This window comes from Schistocerca nitens, chromosome 1 (genome assembly GCF_023898315.1).
Source record: "Schistocerca nitens isolate TAMUIC-IGC-003100 chromosome 1, iqSchNite1.1, whole genome shotgun sequence".
Lineage (NCBI taxonomy): Eukaryota > Metazoa > Arthropoda > Insecta > Orthoptera > Acrididae > Schistocerca > Schistocerca nitens.
Window position 1 is genome coordinate 1,124,657,058 of NC_064614.1, and position 20,408 is coordinate 1,124,677,465.

The 20,408-nt window shown below is 41.5% G+C and overlaps 1 protein-coding gene across 1 annotated transcript in view; it reads left to right on the top strand.

The window, feature by feature from the left end:
• The window catches only part of LOC126199248 (DNA polymerase theta-like), a 363,755-nt gene that overhangs the window by 295,850 nt on the left and 47,497 nt on the right, over positions 1-20,408 (top strand). The window contains exons 19-20 of the mRNA XM_049936047.1: positions 11,351-11,574; positions 15,023-15,221. Of these exons, the coding sequence (XP_049792004.1) occupies positions 11,351-11,574; positions 15,023-15,221 (423 nt within the window). The remainder of the gene's footprint in view (positions 1-11,350; positions 11,575-15,022; positions 15,222-20,408) is intronic.

Consider the following 20,408-nt stretch of genomic DNA (forward strand, 5'->3'; position numbering starts at 1 on the left):
GGAAAGTAAATCCTTGACCAAAGGTGCATGATTAAATACAGTTGTCATGTGCAAAAGAATAGACACCATATCCATATAAGTACATAGTTCTGGCAACACCGGCCATGACCTCCTCCTCCTTCTGTGTGAATGCACACATATTGCCCAAACTCTTACAGGACTTGGTAAGAATGTCTTCCACGAGCAATGAGTGTGTTGGTGTGGGACACTACGAATGTAGTGTGTGGACATACAAGGTGAGAATGTGGGTCTTACGGGAGGCGTGCACGAGATAGTCCCCGCAGTCGCACTATCCTCTGTGCCCTTGGTGGGTCTGATGGATAGAGCATCTGCCATGTAAGCAGGAATCCCGGGTTCGAGTCCCAGTCAGGGCACACATTTTCATCTGTCCCCGTTGATATATATCCACTCCCGTTAGCAGCTGAAGGTATTAATATAATTCTAATTGCGTTCTAGACTGCTGCAGGTCATCAATGGTGTCTGTTCTTTCAGACATGTCCAAAAGAACAGACACCATATCCATATAAGTGTATACTCTCCAAACCAATCCGCAAGACATTGCCCAGACAATGGTGGCCTATTTTGTCACAATTACTGCAACTGCCAGTCAGTGTCTGTGTTTCCAGCAACTTAGAGCAGTTGCTCAGAGGAGCTGTTTGGACTTCCGGTCCACCTCTGATGCAGATTACAAATGCCCATTTTCCATGTGGGAGCTGGATTCTGCATTCTCTGAAGCTCATGACACATCCCCTAGTCACAAGAGAATCCATTACAGTACGCTGCAGCACCTCACGAGACGAAACAAAGATATCCTTCTCACACTTTTTAATTCCAATTGGGCATCAGGTCACTTTCCCGACTCATGGTGTGAAGTCATTTTGATTCCTCTTTTAAAACCTGGGAAAGGCCAGATGTGCCTGAGTAGTTATCATTATGTTGCCGTCACTAGTTGCATGGGAAAGACCTTGGAGCGGATGGTCAACCGTCGCCTTGTCTGGATGTTAGATCCAGGCAATTCCTTAGTCACTTTCAGTGTAGGTTCAGGAGGTATCGCTCCACCTTCGATAACCTGGCCCTCCTGGAGGCAGCTATATCACCGGCTTCCCTGCACTGGCATCACCTTTAGGTATACTTTTTGACATCGAGAAAGCCTACAATACTACTTGGAGGCATGGTTTTATTCAGTCCTTTCTCTCTCCGCAGTCTTTCTCTCTCCATGGTATTTTTGATATTGAGTTGGTGACGTCCTGTCTGATTGGTTTGAGAAGTAGAATAATGTCCCTCAAGGTAATGTTTTAAGCATGACTGTCTTTGATATAGCTATTAATAGCATTATGCCAGTAGTGCAAAGTCCTGTCCAGTGTACTTTGTTTGTGGGCGACTTCTCTGTGTTTTGCTCTTCTTCCAGCCTTGCAATGACAACACGTCAGTTGCAACTAACTCTTCAATGTTTGGATGGATGGATGGATGGATGGAGAACAGTTGTTTTAAGTTTTCAATGAAGAAGTCTGTGTGTGTTCTTCTTAACTGTTCTTGTTCCATTCTAAACTGCTCTGAGTTGGGGATGAGAGACTCTGTTCTTAATTTTAAAGACACAGTGAGGTTTCTGGCCCTCATAACTGCCTGTAAATTTACATGGTTGCCACATCTTAAGTACCTGGAGAAACGGTCACTTAAGGCTCTCAGTATTTCAAAATTTCTTAATCACAGTACATGGGGAGCCAGCAGGACTTGTCTGCTCTGCCTTTACTGGGTATTGGTGCGATCTTGGCTCAATTATGCGTGCATGGTGTATGGGTCTGCAAGACCTTTCCTATTTAAAGATGTTGGACGTGGTGCACCAAGAACGGATTTGGTTGCCACTGGGGCATTCAGAACAAGTCCTGTACTAAGTCGTCACACAGAAGCTGGTGAACCACCACTTCATGTCAGGCGATGGCTACTTAAGGCGCATGAGGTATATGAAACACTGTCCACACCATACACACCTACATACCATACTGTTGCTCAGCTTCGACTGGCTTGACTTTTTTTGTAACTGGCAAAGAACAATGAGGCCCTACAGAATTCGCACACAGGGTTACCTTTTAGAGATGGGTGTGGTTGGTCTTAATGTTTTACGTCAAGGTTGGAGCAGATTTCCACCTTGGCTCCTCCAGAGACCAAACTTACTTTAGATTTGACTAATTTTAAGAAAGATAGTACATTGGATTTTACATTTCAATCTCTGTTTTTTGACATTTTAGATATATATATATATATATATATATATATATATATATATATATATATATATATATATATATATATATATCATGGTTTCACAGTAGTTTACACTGATGGCTTCAAACAAGGGAATTCCCTTGGCTACTCAGTTCTGTTCCCTGACCACGTCGCCAAGATTCACCTTCCTGAAGAGTCTTAAGTTTCCGCCGCGGAGCTCCATGCAATCCTGAAGTGCATTACAATCATTACACAACCTGCACCCCACTGAGGAGTTGGTCCAGCTGATATGTGACCAACTGTACTTGCTCCAACGGCGGGGTAAGCAGGCATTGTTGTGCTGGGTGCCAGGTTATGTAGGGATGCAGGGAAATGAACGGGCTAGTTGGGCTGCCAAGGATGCCTGCAAAGGATAGGATGTGGCAGTGTGTCCCATTCCCTTTGCAGGCTGTCATTTCTGCACTACATAGGAAGTACAGGGTGTTTCAAAAATGACCGGTATATTTGAAACGGCAATAAAACCTAAACGAGCAGCGATAGAAATACACCGTTTGTTGCAATATGCTTGGGACAACAGTACATTTTCAGGTGGACAAACTTTCGAAATTACAGTAGTTACAATTTTCAACAACAGATCGCACTGCAAGTGATGTGAAAGATATAGAAGACAACGCAGTCTGTGGGTGCGCCATTCTGTACGTCGTCTTTCTGCTGTAAGCGTGTGCTGTTCACAACGTGCACGTGTGCTGTAGACAACATGGTTTATTCCTTAGAACAGAGGATTTTTCTGGTGTTGGAATTCCACCGCCTAGAACACAGTGTTGTTGCAACAAGACGAAGTTTTCAACGGAGGTTTAATGTAACCAAAGGACCGAAAAGCGATACAATAAAGGATCTGTTTGAAAAATTTCAACGGACTGGGAACGTGACGGATGAACGTGCTGGAAAGGTAGGGCGACCGCGTACGGCAACCACAGAGGGCAACGCACAGCTAGTGCAGCAGGTGATCCAACAGCGGCCTCGGGTTTCCATTCGCCGTGTTGCAGCTGCGGTCCAAATGACGCCAACGTCCACGTATCGTCTCATGCGCCAGAGTTAACACCTCTATCCATACAAAATTCAAACGCGGCAACCCCTCAGCGCCGCTACCATTGCTGCACGAGAGACATTCGCTAACGATATAGTGCACAGGATTGATGACGGCGATATGCATGTGGGCAGCATTTGGTTTACTGACGAAGCTTATTTTTACGTGGACGGCTTCGTCAATAAACAGAACTGGCGCATATGGGGAACCGAAAAGCCCCATGTTGCAGTCCCATCGTCCCTGCATCCTCAAAAAGTACTGATCTGGGCCGCCATTTCTTCCAAAGGAATCATTGGCCCATTTTTCAGATCGGAAACGATTACTGCATCACGCTATCTGGACATTCTTCGTGAATTTGTGGCGGTACAAACTGCCTTAGATGACACTGCGAACACCTCGTGGTTTATGCAAGATGGTGCCCGGCCACATCGCACGGCTGACGTCTTTAATTTCCTGAATGAATATTTCGATGATCGTGTGATTGCTTTGGGCTATCCGAAACATACAGGAGGCGGCGTGGATTGGCCTCCCTATTCGCCAGACATGAACCCCTGTGACTTCTTTCTGTGGGGACACTTGAAAGACCAGGTGTACCGCCAGAATCCAGAAACAATTGAACAGCTGAAGCAGTACATCTCATCTACATGTGAAGCCATTCCGCCAGACACGTTGTCAAAGGTTTCGGGTAATTTCATTCAGAGACTACGCCATATTATTGCTACGCATGGTGGATATGTGGAAAATATCGTACTGTAGAGTTTCCCAGACCGCAGCGCCATCTGTTGTTGAAAATTGTAACTACTGTAATTTCGAAAGTTTGTCTGCCTGAAAATGCACTGTTGTCCCAAGCATATTGCAACAAACGGTGTATTTCTATCGCTGCTCGTTTAGTTTTTATTGCCGTTTCAAATATACCGGTCATTTTTGAAACACCCTGTATATGCAGTTGTGGGATGAGATATGGCTGGTGGTGGTGGCCAATAAGCTGTGATTGGTAAAATCAACAACCCGGCTGTGACATTCCTTCTGTCAGTTGCTCAGGAGGGATGAAATGACCCTCCCGTCTTAGAAATGGGCACTGCCCTCTCACACATAGCTTTTTAGTCTGGTGAGAGGATCCCCCATTTTGTGATGCTTTTGATTTTCCATCTCTATCCGCCTTATTTTAACAGAGTGCATTTTATACTGTGATGCAAGGGCAGAAGCAAATATTGGTGGGGATCTACCCTCTATTTTAGCTGATGATGAGACAAGTGTGACAAAACTTTTAAAGTTTTGTGATGTGTCTGGACACTGGCCTAAACTTTTAGGCTGGGGGTTTATAGTGTGTTACAGTGTGGCTGGCTCCTACTTTTACCTTCTAGTCAGCCAGCCACATCCATCTGCCATATTGTTTTAGCTCCTTATACCACTTTCTTTCTGTATATTTAATGTTTTACTAGTGACGCAATACTTCATTCCGTGCTTCTGTGCAGATACGCTCATAGTTTTCTAACTTTTGTTACATGTGTTGTACGTGCTGTTTTGTCTTCCTGTTTTTTGTATTTTTCTGACACTCGTCTCAAATCTCCATCCATTCACCCATCCAACTCATCCCTCATGGGGCATAATTATCTCACCAGCCTAGTTCAAAAGCAAATTCCCCAGGCCATCGTACCCAATCCTGATACTGCTAATCCCTAGAAAAAACAACTTAGGAGTACAACACTTGTAACTCAGTATTATTCTGGTCTTGAGCTACTTCGACACAGCTATGATATCCTAAAATGAGGTCCATTCTGTTCAAAATTTTCTCCACCACATACAGAATAACTTTTTGTCACTTTCCCAATCTCCACAATGTCCTTGTCATACCCTATGCTCCTTCTGCACCCATTTCCCTACACTACTTATGGTTCTTACCGTGATGGTCCCCGCTGTAAGACTTGCCCTATGCACCCTCCTACCATCACCTGTATCAGCTCTGTAACTGACAAAACATGTACTATCAAAGGCAGACCCAACTGCGAAATGAAACTTGTTGTATACCAACTGTTATGTAAACACTGTTTGGCTTTCTACATGGGCATGATTACTAACAAAGTATTAGTTAGGATGAATGAGCATAGGGGGAAGGTCAGGGTGTATACGACCCGGGACAACCGGGAGATCCGGGGAAAACCCGGAAATTTTTTCATCTGGGAGAAAACCGGGAAAAACCCGGGAATCGTTTATAATTCCGGGAATTTGTCATTGTTTTGGTTTTCAGTTAAATTCTTGTGAATTTGACTGGTAAGAACCAATACTCTAACAAAGGATATTACTGTATCCCGCTACTGCAGAATAATACTGTAGCAACAAAACATGAACAAGGGGGAAAAAGCAAAAATAAAACTTAGTTTGCAAAGGAAATGCGCCGTATACAACAACAAAACACAGTGCTCATAAAAGCATCTGCCAACAGCACAGTGTGTCGAAGGCTTAGGAAGATTATGCTATGCTTCATAACAACACATTGCCTCCTATGAGCATGACGTGACAACTGTTTAAATTAGAGTCGTTTGAGCAGTTGCGGGCGGGCTTTTGCGCATGCTCAGTTTAGTCACTTATGAGTAATACCTTCTCCCGCTTCTGGTTACAAAGTGTGGCTGGGCGCCACTACCTAATATTGCCCCGGTTCGGAAATATAGTAAATCTAGGGCTGATGCACAGAGCAGTCCGAGTTGTGGTGGGGAGGTGGGTCATCTCCACGTGACCCGTGTTTACGTTAAGTGATTTTGTTGTTTCGTCTTCGTTTATTGCTCTCATGTTAAATGATGATGAAACGGATTTTTGTGGCTGGGAGCTATCGAATGAATTAACATACATTCGCTTGGTAACGGAAGGCTAAAATATGTTATTAGTTTCAGATTTTATTTCCACTTTTCTGGTTGTCAAGCATTAATCGCCTTGCAGAACAATGAAGGTATTTTTATTGGTTTCCTAAAGAGATTTGGCTTTTAATCTTTTATGCTGAGGCAGTCAATTTATTTGAAACGAAGTGTTTAATGTCACACTCTTGGCGGGTTTCAGCTGTTCGCTACATTTCAAGTGCATGTATGGCATTATACCATAATAAAGAACCAAACATAATACAGCACTGGTACTCCAAGAAAATTTACATCCGAATACGGACATACGAATGTGCACTTTAAGCCGAATTATGCATTTTAGTGAAGTTCACGAATTTCTGATGCTCTTGGAGTATCCTCTGATGTTTTGTTTCTTTTATGACATAATACAAGATCTTTTAGTGTTTTACACATACGAACACACGGGCTTCCTGCGTCATCGTAGCTGTGCAAGCGAGGTGACGCCTGTTATCTGGCGCTCTCTTGCAACTGCTGAAACAAACCTATTTCTAACAGTTCGCGGGAAAATATTGCGAATGGTGGTTTGAAAAGCGTTACATTCAAAGCAAATTTCCTTTTGCACAATATGAACTATGTACGATGAGTTTCTTAAATCACAAAGCATTTGACTCCATTTAAAAATCAACTCATTGAGGACAACCATTTAGAAGAATTTCGAGCCCAGATCGGACATTTACGTCGTTGTTAAAAATTTTACTGACATATTTGTGTGATGTATCTTAATTTAAATCATGAACTTTTCTTATTTGTGTGTTCACTCTAATTAAGAGTGATCTTGCTATTGGCTGACTACATCACGTGTCCTATGCTGTCATCAGCGGGCGAGACTGGCTTACAAAAGCGCATCGCAATCTCAATTTCAGTGCTTCGGAAAGTAACATGCGGTGTTTGGTGGAATTCAAATGTATACCTTCGTAATAGGAAAATATTCAGTGGACATGTCGTCCCCGCCCCCCCACCCCCCTCGGGAGTTTTGTTGTTTTAAGTGCCAGGAAATTCTAATTCGGTATATAAAACCATAAACATTCAAAGGATCGATGAGTTTTACAGTGCCGAGTAAGAGTATACTGTCACTTAACTTGGAAAAACTGTATTTTCACCCGGGAGAACGTGTATTTTTAACCGGGAAAAATCCAGGAATTCTTTTTCTTTGTCCACATATACATCCTGAAGGTTATACTGGCAACACACTATATCCTGTTGCCGAGCATTCTCTAAAACATGACAGTTGTGACCTTAGTGTCTGTTTCACCACGCATGCTACCTGGATTTTTCTCCTGGGCGCCAGTTACTCAGAGCACCATAGGGGGGAATCGGTGCTGCAACATATCCTTTGTTTTGCCACCCACCTGGCCTTAATTTGAGATAATTTCTTTGTTCTCAATATTTGTCCACAGTAACTATTCCTTTCTTCACTCCCTTTCAGTTCTCTGCATCTTTCATTTCTTGACCTGTCATTTTTTTGCCACTCCCTCCCACCCATCACATAAAATGCATTAGCTTTTCGCTCTTATTTACTCGTGCACAATATTTCGGCAGTAACTTCTGTCTTGCATGTTACCCTATCTTCCACCTTTAAGCTCTCAGGTTGCCAAATCTCGTCTGGTGCAGTCTCCAACAATCAGTCTTTCCTTCTCATCCCGTCATGTTAGTCTCCCGTCTCCCAGGATTCTGCACAACTTTTATGAGTTCTACTCCCTTTCCTAAACTTCACCAGATCTTGTCATTCACCCCTTTTAATTCTCTTCAACCCTTCTGCACTGAGCGAGATGGCACAGTGGTTAGCACACTGGACTCGGATTCGGGAGGACAATGGTTCAGTCTTGCGTCCGGCCATCCTAATTTAGGTTTTCCGTGATTTACCTAAATCGCTCCAGGCAAATGCCGAGATGGTTCCTTTGACAAGGCCCGACCGACTTCCTTCCCCATCCTTCCCTAATCCGATGAGACCAATGACCTCCTAAATCAACCCAACTCAACTCTTCTGCCAGGAGGAGGAGCCACTGGGTGTGAAAGCTTGCAAACTTTAATATCTTTTATATGTGTGTTGTTCTGTGTGAGTAGATTTTTTATCCATCCAATTGCATTATTTTTTCACAAATTGATTATTTTTGTTTATAAATACACAGTTCAGTTCAATATCGTGAATGAGTTTGTTTGTTTTCTTTTTTTTCTCTCTGTATTATAGGAATGAACCTGCACTTAGTAAGCCATGATACTCCTCTTAAAATGTCACATGAATGAATTTCGTATTGAGTGTGCTATCATAAATGTGATAGCTGCTGTAGAGGAACAGGAAAATTTATAATTGATATTGTTAACCATATAGCAGTAGGAGAAGTGGGAGAAAGGCATAAAACTGTGTCAACATGGGAGTGTAGAGCTTGCAGTTGCCGTAAATATGTTTTATTGATACATTTACAGTTTGATAGCAGCACAAAGAGACAGGTTCAGCTTTGATTAGAAAGCCTTGTATGCTGTCATGAAAGCATCTTTGTCATTCACTGCCTCTTATTTCGGCTCAAATGTTGAATCATTCAAAATACAGGGTGTTACAAAAAGGTACGGCCAAACTTTCAGGAAACATTCTTCACACACAAATAAAGAAAAGATGTTATGTGGACATGTGTCCGGAAACGCTTCATTTCCATGTTAGAGCTCATTTTAGTTTCGTCAGTATGTACTGTACTTCCTCGATTCACTGCCAGTTGGCCCAATTGAAGGAAGGTTATGTTGACTTTGGTGCTTGTGTTGACATGCGACTCATTGCTCTACAGTACTAGCATCAAGCACATCAGTACATAGCATCAACAGGTTAGTGTTGATCACGAATGTGGTTTTGCAGTCAGTGCAATGTTTACAAATGCGGAGTTGGCAGATGCCCATTTGATGTATGGATTAGCAGGGGGCAATAGCCGTGGTGCAGTACGTTTGTATCGAGACAGATTTCCAGAATGAAGGTGTCCCGACAGGAAGACGTTCGAAGCAATTGATCGGCGTCTTAGGGAGCACGGAACATTCCAGCCTATGACTCGCGACTGGGGAAGACCTAGAACGACGAGGACACCTGCAATGGACGAGGCAATTCTTTGTGCAGTTGACGGTAACCCTAATGTCAGCGTCAGAGAGGTTGCTGCTGTACAAGGTAACGTTGACCACGTCACTGTATGGAGAGTGCTACGGGAGAACCAGTTGTTTCCGTACCATGCACAGTGTGTGCAGGCACTATCAGCAGCTGATTGGCCTCCACGGGTACACTTCTGCAAACGGTTCATCCAACAATGTGTCAGTCTTCATTTCAGTGCAAATGTTCTCTTTACGGATGAGGCTTCATTCCAACGTGATCAAATTATAAATTTTCACAATCAACATGTGTGGGCTGACAAGAATCCGCACGCAATTGTGCTATCACGTCATCAACACAGATTTTCTGTGAACGTTTGGGCAGGCATTGTTGGTGATGTCTTGATTGGACCCCATGTTCTTCCACCTACGCTCAATGGAGCACGTTATCATGATTTCGTACGGGATACTCTACCTGTGCTGCTAGAACATGTGCCTTTACAAGTACGACATAACATGTGGTTCATGCACGCTGGAGCTCCTGCACATTTCAGTCAAAGTGTTCGTACGCTTCTCAACAACAGATTCGGTGACCGATGGATTGGTAGAGGCGGACCAATTCCATGGCCTCCACGCTCTCCTGACCTCAACCTCTTGACTTTCATTTATGGGGGCATTTGAAAGCTCTTGTCTACGCAACCCCGGTACCAAACGTAGAGACTCTTCGTGCTTGTATTGTGGATGGCTGAGATACAATACGCCATTCTCCAGGGCTGCATCAGCGCATCAGGTTCCATGCGACGGAGGGTGGATGCATGTACCCTCGCTATCAGAGAACATTTTGAACATTTCCTGTAACAAAGTGTTTGAAGTCACGCTGGTACGTTCTGTTGCTGTGTGTTTCCATTCCATCATTAATGTGATTTGAAGAGAAGTAATAAAATGAGCTCTAACGTGGAAAGTAAGTGTTTTTGGACACATGTCCACATAACATATTTTCTTTCTTTGTGTGTGAGGAATGTTTCCTGAAAGTTTGGCCGCACCTTTTTGTAACACCCGGTATATTTCATCAGCTTGACTTTCATCTGAACAAACTTCAGACTTGATGACTATGTTCTGCACCTGCAAATTTGTGAACAGTTGTTCACTGCAGTCAGTAAAGGTACAAACTTCTTTCAAAAACAATGAATGTCTGATGAACCCCAGTGTCGTTGAGGTGGCTCTGTGAGCAAGTGGAACTTTCATTTCTGGGCTCAAGGTAAACCTGCTCAGTTTCACAAGCATTTATTACAAGGTACTTCTATGGATTGCACTGATATATTGTGGGGTGATGGGCTCTTACTTCTTTGTTGATGACTGAGGTGCCACTGTCACTGTGACATCTAAACATTATCTGAACATGTCAGAGATGTTTTCAGCCTGAAGACCCCTACATTTCTAAATACTGACATTCAAGATAAATGGTTTCAATGGGATCAAGGCACCTTTCACATCACCAGTCTACAGCAATAGTACAGTGTTTGTTTGGGGCTTTTAACACTGTTGCCTTGGTCTTTAGGCCTCTTTGTCTGTGCCTTCCTTTTATGAAGGTATCTGAAGGGCGCAGTGGACTGGACTAAGCCAAGGACCCTAGCTCAGATCAAGACAAATATTGAAGAAGAAATACCAACATTCTATGTGAAACTTTCCCCCCACTGTTTGAAACCTACAGTAATGACACACTGAATGCATGCAGCAAAATGCACAGCATTTGACTAGTATGATTTTTTAAAAGTGGTGTTTAGTGCCTTTGCAATCCTGCACAACAACCTGAAATAAAGTTTTAAATGTTGTTTTATTTTTTCTAATTATTCCCTTTTATCAACAACACCATGTACATTTAGATAGTATGAAATGTTAGGTACACAACACAGTCTCCATGTAATGAAAATAAGTCAAATGAAACAATGTGATTGAACACAAAAGACATTTATCTCCTTTATATCTTTTCTCCAGTAATATCATGCCCCTGCAATTACAAATTAATCTTAATACTTTTTACTTGTGGTTAATCACCATCCCTCTTTAAATATATTCCACCTCTTAGGTAACAGCTCTGATGCCATTCCTGTACAAGAAAGGATTCTGCTGCTTAAAGAAATGCTCACAAATTCCACTTGCCAGAAATCAGTAAGTGTGTTTGATGCAAAAGAAATGTACAAAGCTTTGTGTAAGTGCCTTGGTATACGACTTCAAGGTCTGACTTGTGATCCAAAGATTGCTGACTGGCTGCTTAATCCAGAAGGAAGAGAAAAAAATTTGCAAGCAATGGTAAGATTTGAGTGGCATTTCAGAACACCCTGTTAATTTTATTTCTTACTCATTTTCTAAGATACTTTAATTAAACTGACACAGATATTTGACCTGCAGTTATGTTCTACTGTCATATACACACATCAAAAAAAGTTTTGCGTCACCTCAGTTCCAAGTTCATCAAGGCAGTGTTCGTCCAGATTGTCCCACTCCTGAACGGCGATACAACATAGATCCCTCAGAGTGGTGGGTGGGTCACATTGTCTGTAAACAATCCTTTTCAATCTATCCCAGGCATGTTTGATAGGATTCATGTCTGGAGAACATTTTGGCCACTCTAGTCGAACAATGTCATTATCCTCAAGGAAGTCATTCACAAGATGTGCACGAGGGGGGTGCAAATTGTTGTCCGTGAAGACAAATGCCTCGCCAATATGCTGCCGATATAGTTGCACTACCGATCCGCCGTTACGGCGCCTTCCATGACCACCAGTGGCATACGTCTGCCTCACAGAATGCCACCCCAAAACAGCAGGGAACCTCCACCTAGCTGCACTCACTGGACAGTGTGTCTAAGGCATTCAGCCTGACTGGGTTGCTTCCAAATACGTCTCCGACGATTGTCTGGTTGATGGCATATGCGACACTCATCGGTAAAGAGAACATGATGCCAATCCTGAGCAGTCCATTTGGCACGTTGTTTGGCCCATCCGTACCACACTGCATTGTGTCGTGGATGCAAAAGGTGGGCCTTGCCATAGACGTCGGGAGTGAAGTTGTGCATCATGCAACCTATTGCGCACAGTTTGAGTTGTAACACGACGTCTTGTGGCTGCACAAAAAGCATTATTCAACATGGTGGTGTTGCTGTCAGGGTTCCTCCGAGCCATAATCTGTAGGTAGCAGTCATCCATTGCAGTAGTAACCCTTGGGTGGCCTGAGCGGCACATGTCATCAACAGTTACTGTCTCTCTGTATCTCCTCCATGTCCGAACAACATCGCTTTGGTTCACTCCGAGATGCCTGGACACTTCCCTTGTTCAGAGCCCTTCCTGGATGCAATCGAATCACAGTATTGACTGTCTAGGCTTGGTTAAACTACAGACAACATGAGCCGTTTATCTCCTTCTTGGTGGAATGACTGAAAATGATCAGCTGTTGGACCCTCTCTGTCTAATAGGTACTGCTCGTGTATGGTTGTTTACAGCTTTGGGTGGGTTTAGTGACATCTCTGAACAGTCAAAGGGACTGTGTCTGTGATACACTATCCACAGTCAAGGCCTATCTTCAGGATTTCTGGGAACGGGGGTGATGCAAAGCTTTTTTGAAGTTTGTAGAATAGTGTATTTGTACTATATTTTCTTGTCCATGTTGTTGGTTAGAAGCTGGTTACTGCATCAATTTTATGAGATGTTTAATTGTAGGTATGTTGTGGAGTTAAGTTTGAATGGACTCATGTGAGTAACTTGATTACTGTATTTTTTGGTGTTACATCTTTCCTCTTTTCCTTCATATTCTGAAAAACTAACAATGTACTTTAAGCAGCTGTCAGATGTAAGAGATAAAAATAAACTGCAGGGTGCAGAGAGATGATTAAGCTAAAGAATGGCAGAACAATGAAAAATAAAATGTGGACAAGAGGTAAGGAAAATGAACACGAAGTAAAAGGAAGAATGATTATTCAACATAAACAATAACTAAAAGAACCAACTGATCCCTTCTCTTCATAAAAGCAAAGTGGTGAGTGAAATATAGCAGCTTCTCTTCATCATCCTACTTTTTCCGAGCAGAAAATTAATGAATACAAATGCACTGAGTTGGGAAAGAAAGGTGGAGTAGGATAACAATGAGGAAAACAGGGGCAGACAATTAGCTAACTAGGTGACTGAAGACAGGTACAGTCTTACATACAGTAAAATCAAGAGGAAGACTGAAGCAACCAGTTAAAAAAAAAAAAAAATGAACGCATGAGAGATAGAGGGAAACAGATGAAGAAAATGAAACTAATGAACATAAAATAATAATGAAAGATAACTATATCTAATTAATAAAGTGAAGGCATGGAAGATCAGCAAGCTACGAATCCAAGAGGGAGGAATGGAAATACACTGACAAGAAATGGAATTATTCTGTTGCAGGCTTTAGAGGAAAAAGGGAGCGGAATTGTGACTAAGGTAGGATCTAGTGAAGAATCAGGGAAAGAGATTTTTGGGATGTGCTGGAAGTGTAACTGCATCAACTCAGTTTATAGGACCTGTTTTTGAGGGGGGTGGAGTAGATGATCTATAATACAGAGCAACACATGAGGCATTGATATCAGCTGCGTTCTGCTGAACAGCACGCGCTGCAGCTAAGTAGCTGAGCTTACCTTACAGCAACAAGCTAAAAGTTACATTTGAAATACCACAAGGTTGGTGTCAAACATGAACTGCACAGAGGGTTAAACCAGAATTAGCTATTCACAGGTTTAGTTTGCCTTTTTTTCCTGAGCTATGGTCTGGTGAAAATTGTCAGTGCCATGACAACTGAACAGGATGTTTCTACTGAGAGTAAGTTCCTTGGCTTCACCATTTTGGGGTTTAGCAAATTAAAGCTTTTATAAGAAATCCTTCTGTCTTAAAGAGAATGACATGCTGAATATATTAACAACAGTTGTTGTGAACCACTGATTTAGCGCCTGTCACTTGTCATGCATAAAAAACCCAAAAGTCTTCCTTATAATAAGAGTCGTGGTACATGCCAAGGTATTATTGATATTAATCTTTAGAAACTACTGGTGTGTGGGAATATGTAGTGATACTGAAGTGAAGAGCATCATGACAGAAAATAATGTATTATAGGAGAACATAGCTGCCTTTCTGCTAGTGTTAAAAGATTTAAAGAGCAGCCTAAAACCAAATTTATTTGTTTAAAAGTAGTAACGTGTGTATCATATGCAATTAGGTATTTCAGTTGTTAAAGGTATTACTATGTTAAAGCTGTGTGCTGGGACCGATATAACTGGCATTGTAGGGCTGAATAAGAACAGAAAAATGTGTCCATAATAGCTTGTTTGATGACTTTATCCAATCTGAATCGGGAGAACCACAGGCTAAGTTATAAGGTGAACCTTGCACACACATCCAAGTAAAAATTCAAAATAGAATGAAAGAAGTTGCTACAAGAGAAGGGGAACAATAGTGAAAAAATAATTCAATTTTTCATAGAAGGGAAAGGATGACATTATGTGGAGTTACATTATTGAAATGCTCATGTCTTATAATTTCTTTGTAATTTATCATGGGTAATAGTGTGTTTAACAAAGTTATTAATTGCTCTCTAGAGAAAGGTGTTATTCATTAGTTTTTAAATAGAAATAACCTTTTTTTCATTGCAAGTGTAGAAGAAGAATTTTGTCCATAAGTTTTGCCAGTTCTTATTGCTGCCCTGTTTTATCATGTAATGTTCTATTCTTTTTATTTCTAAGGCAATACAGTATTGCCCAGAGGTGAGCCAGGTTGCAGTCCTAGTTGGTCCCATCCGTGGTGTTGGCAGCCCAGCCCTAAATGTCAGTAGCTCCGTTTCAGCACAGCTGCGTTCTTCTGCTGAGGCTTTAGTTACATGGCACACTATGAATGCTCAGTTCGAACTGCTGTCTGAAAACAAGTTGCTTCAAGTATTTGAAGGTGAGTTGCTAAAACTAAGGAGAACAGCTAGTTTTTAATATAATTATGAACCTATTGCAACACTGTAAGAAGACAAACTGAAGATGAATCGTAAAAATATTATCTTGATATTTATAAAGTAACCTATCAGACTTGTACAAAAGCAAAAGCATGTAGGTAGAGACTTGGGAGAATGATAGGCAATATTACCAGCATTGTTAGTGCACTTTTAAATGGTAAACATTGGCAGCACTAAAATGGATCATGTGTGAATTGACACTTTGAAAGAAAATATGATGTCAGAGGGGCAATAATAGAGGAAATTGAAACAAAGTGTCTGTTTTTGTATGGGCCCTTTGAGAGGATGAATAAAACTATGAGGGTGTGCTGAAAAGTAATGCCTCCAAATATTTTATGTGAGAACTCTTAAAACTTTTCAAATAAAACAAATGTTATTAACATTCTACATCTTAGTTCTTCATGTCTACATATTTGCAGTCCTCTGCCACTAGAGGGCTCCAAATTGTTATGTGTGACATGGTGGTGTGTAAATGTAACTATGTCAGTGCATGAGAAACAGTGTGCTGTAATAGAGTTTTGAATTCAAAGGATTCGTCCACACTTGGGAGGACTCCCTGTTCTGCGCTCATAGGTAGCACACTGCGCCTAGTACACGTCCACTGTGGCACTCTGGGGCCACAGCACCAAGTTCTGACATCTGAAGATGGACTTATAAGAGCCTGAAACCGGTCATTTGACAGTAAAAGAATTTTACAACTGAAGCAATATTTTCAACCTTTCGTATAATGCTCAGTTGTGGATGTTCTTCCAGCAGGATAGTTTGTAGATACAATCATAACATATTAAAATTTATTTTCAGTTTTAATTTATATTGTATCTTTAGCCAATCTTATTTTAATGTATTCATTAGACATGTCAAAACTCTTATTTTACATTTTTATTTACGTATTCTGAAAGTTTAATTTTCAAAGCCCATGCTGCAACAGAGGGCGTGTTCAGAGTTAGTCCATTGCTCCGTTATTGCGGAGTAACTGCTATATGCCTCTTGCAAGGCCACACTCACACATTTTGAGCATACCTTGTTAACCCTCGCATTACCAAGCGGCGTATTCCCACTACCCCAGGTTGATTTTTTCCCTATAATAATGTTGTCTGAAGGGCCACATGACTGTGGTTTCATGAGTTTGTACTAAAATGATTGACATTGAATACACACTCACGACTGTCTAATTTTTGTGGCTTTATCATTGTTATTCAAGTCATTTATTGGTGGGATTGTGAACTACCCCACTTGGTATGAAACGTCTTATTTTCTTATTTGTAGAAAAAGAAGATTTTGGCAAATATATCTGTCATTCATCTTCTTTGTTGAGTTTCGCAATAGATCCAATGTTTGTTATTGTTGCTGGTTACTATTGTTGAGTTGAATTTGACGTTCACTGTTGAGCTGACATTACACAAGTCGGTATTTCATTTGCAAGTAAGGGTGTCCAAAGGACTTTCTAGCGAAGAGATCATGGAAATTCTATACAATTCTGATGTCAGTGACGATGAAAATGAATGGAACATTGATAATAAACTGAATGAATATATGGAAACTCTTGACATAGCATCAGATGAAGCTGATGATGAAATATCAGAAGACACTACACATTCACGTGAACAAGAAGAAGACGAAGACACTGGAGATTTGTTTGTTCCTAGAAGTGGACTACAATTTTCTAGTGAACCACCAAATGGTGGGCAGCATCGACGTCGCAACATTTTGAATATAACACCTGGCACAGTGAATGATGGAAAAAACAATAACAGAGTCATTTTTTTTATTTATCTCACCAGAAATTGTGAGCATCATTGTAGAAGAAATGAACCGGGAAGCCAAACGAGTAATTTCTTTGTGGAATGCAGCTCATTCTTCGAACAAAACGACATGAAGAGGTATAAATGCAACTAAAGTGTACGCTGTATTAGCACTTCCAATAGGCGCTGATTGAACTCATGGACACCGCACAAGTGCTTCCAATCTGTGGGGAGGTAATGTTGCCTTTCGGCAACCATTCTTTTCTGCTGCCATGTCAAGAAACCGATTTTTGTCTATACCAAAATTCATCCTATTTGACAACAGATACACAAGAGCATAGAGAATTGAAGAAACCAAGGACAAGCTACAAGCCATCAGGGTAGTATTCGACAAATTTCAATCTAACTTGCGCAAGAACTTCTATCCTCATGAATATGTGACTATTGATGAACAATTAGCAACATACTGAGGAAACTGCCCTTTTAGGGTTTATATGAAGAGCAAGTCTTGCAAGTATGGCATTAAAATTTTGGTTTGTGCTGATTTGAAGACATCTTACTTATTACGGATCCAAATTTACACGGGAATGGTGGACAATACTTGGGAAGTGAATCAAGGACAGAGAGTTGTTTTGGATCTGATGGAACCATTTCCGAATAACGGTCATGGTGTAACAACTGATAATTTTTTCACCAGTTTTCCATTGGCTGCTGAACTACTAAAATGAAACACAACATTGGTTGGTACCTTGCGTTTCAATAAGAAAGAGATTCCGACGGAATTCTTGCCAAACAGAAAGAGAGAAGTTCACTCTTCAATGTTTGTTTTCACAAATGACTTGACACTAGTTTCCTATGCTCCAAAGAAGGGAAAGGCAGTAATGCTACTCTCTACTCAGTGTAATGAGAGACAAGAGTGGTGAAGAAAGTGAACACAAACTTGAAATCATACTGCACTACAACAAAAACCAAGGTGCTGTAGATAATGGGGACAAAATGACAAGAGAATACAGTTGTATTAGAGGAACGAGGCAGTGGCCACTAAGAATCTTCAGGGAAATGATAGATATTGCAGCACTGAATGCATATATTCTGTACACTCAAAGATTTCCTGAATGGCAGAAGAATAACCAAAGCCGATGTAAACTCTTCACGACTGAATTGACATTTGGACTCAGCAAAGGCAACATGAAAGAAAGAGCCAAAAATATCAACGGTCTTCATAAACATGTACAAGATGCACTGAAAGCTTGTGGTATTGCAATTCATACAGTAGTGATCCAGACCCAGTGTTTCAAGTTACCAATGCCACAACGATGTCAAGATTGCAAGAGAAACAAAGATTGGAAAACAAGATTCTGTTGCGTAACGAGCAAGAAACCTGTTTGTAATATACACAGAGAAGAAACTGTTACTGTGAAGTGCATGCAGTGCAAAAATGTACTTGACTGAAAAGTTGAAAAAAGTCTTGTGTTACTTTGCTGCAGTGACTGTTGAGGTACATAGATTATTAATTTTCTGTTCGTTGAGTACTGAATTTAGTGAAAGATATAAAAAAAAATTTGTAATTTGTATCTGTGATCTGATTAAATACTTCTAATAACCTGAAAAGCTGTTTTTCAATACTAAGAAAACTCATTCAATGGAAATAATGAAATTTGAGAACAAATATTACAATAAAATACAAAACTCTTTTGTGGTAGTCCAAATACCCCACTTGGTAAAATAGAGGTGTGAAAAAGCTTGGTAACGGGAGGGTTAAATCCATTGGTGCAACATGGCTGGGCAGTACAGTCTGTTTTCACAGAACGATAAATTTTGTATCATCAAAATGTTCATAGGATAGTGTGCACAGGCGAGTGCGTGATTGAGAGTTTCCGATGCTGCAAGGAAAAGGCCTGTCATTTCTGACCTGTGACACTGGAACTGTGACGTACGTCACATATTTCAGTAACCAAGGACAGCCCGTACATTCAGCATCACTTCGAGATCTCACAAAATTTCAGATAAATCCATAAATGTTTTCAACTTATGTGGTTCCTTGTAGCTAAGTCTAGCATTCCTCACTGCTACAAATGAACTAAAAATGTTTGACTCATTGTAAGCACCCACACCTTCATTCGCTATAACACATGTAAATGTAATCTCTTTACAGAACGCGCCAAGAGTTTGATAGTTGAGTAGTTCCTCTTGATGTCTGTTTCGTCAAAACATATATAGTTTTACGTAACTTATACAAAATAAGCACTACAGTTCACCATCATTTGATTTAATCTAAGCATACATAATCTTATATGTATGTGTTGCTGATATGTTGGGTTCATATACAGTACAATTTATGTATACTCACATCAAGATTCATTATACCATTTATAACTTGTGCAAATGTACCACAGTAAATCCTTTAAGATTTTACTTTTGCCATTAGGATGCGTCTAACGTCATCTTATGACATTTTCAATACACAGTACTTGATATTTTCTCTGATCGTTCAAACGCTGCTTGTCTCTTACAGGTCTGTCATCAGTAGGTAACTCTCTTAGTCTGGCTGGAGACCCAAGGAACCTTCATCATCAGCTACTCATATTTACCTGCATTTTAGATGATGACAACATGTATGGATGTTATTAAAACAATAACAGAATTGTTTCAGAAACTTAACATTATGTGGGAAAAGTTCATTGGTTTCCATACATATGACACCTCAGCTGTGTTACGATCACCCTCCAGTCTAGTGACATTAATACACTCCTGGAAATGGAAAAAAGAACACATTGACACCGGTGTGTCAGACCCACCATACTTGCTCCGGACACTGCGAGAGGGCTGTACAAGCAATGATCACACGCACGGCACAGCGGACACACCAGGAACCGCGGTGTTGGCCTTAGAATGGCGCTAGCTGCGCAGCATTTGTGCACCGCCGCCGTCAGTGTCAGCCAGTTTGCCGTGGCATACGGAGCTCCATCGCAGTCTTTAACACTGGTAGCATGCCGCGACAGCGTGGACGTGAACCGTATGTGCAGTTGATGGACTTTGAGCGAGGGCGTATAGTGGGCATGCGGGAGGCCGGGTGGACGTATCGCCGAATTGCTCAACACGTGGGGCGTGAGGTCTCCACAGTACATCGATGTTGTCGCCAGTGGTCGGCGGAAGGTGCACGTGCCCGTCGACCTGGGACCGGACCGCAGCGACGCACGGATGCACGCCAAGACCGTAGGATCCTACGCAGTGCCGTAGGGGACCGCACCGCCACTTCCCAGCAAATTAGGGACACTGTTGCTCCTGGGGTATCGGCGAGGACCATTCGCAACCGTCTCCATGAAGCTGGGCTACGGTCCCGCACACCGTTAGGCCGTCTTCCGCTCACGCCCCAACATCGTGCAG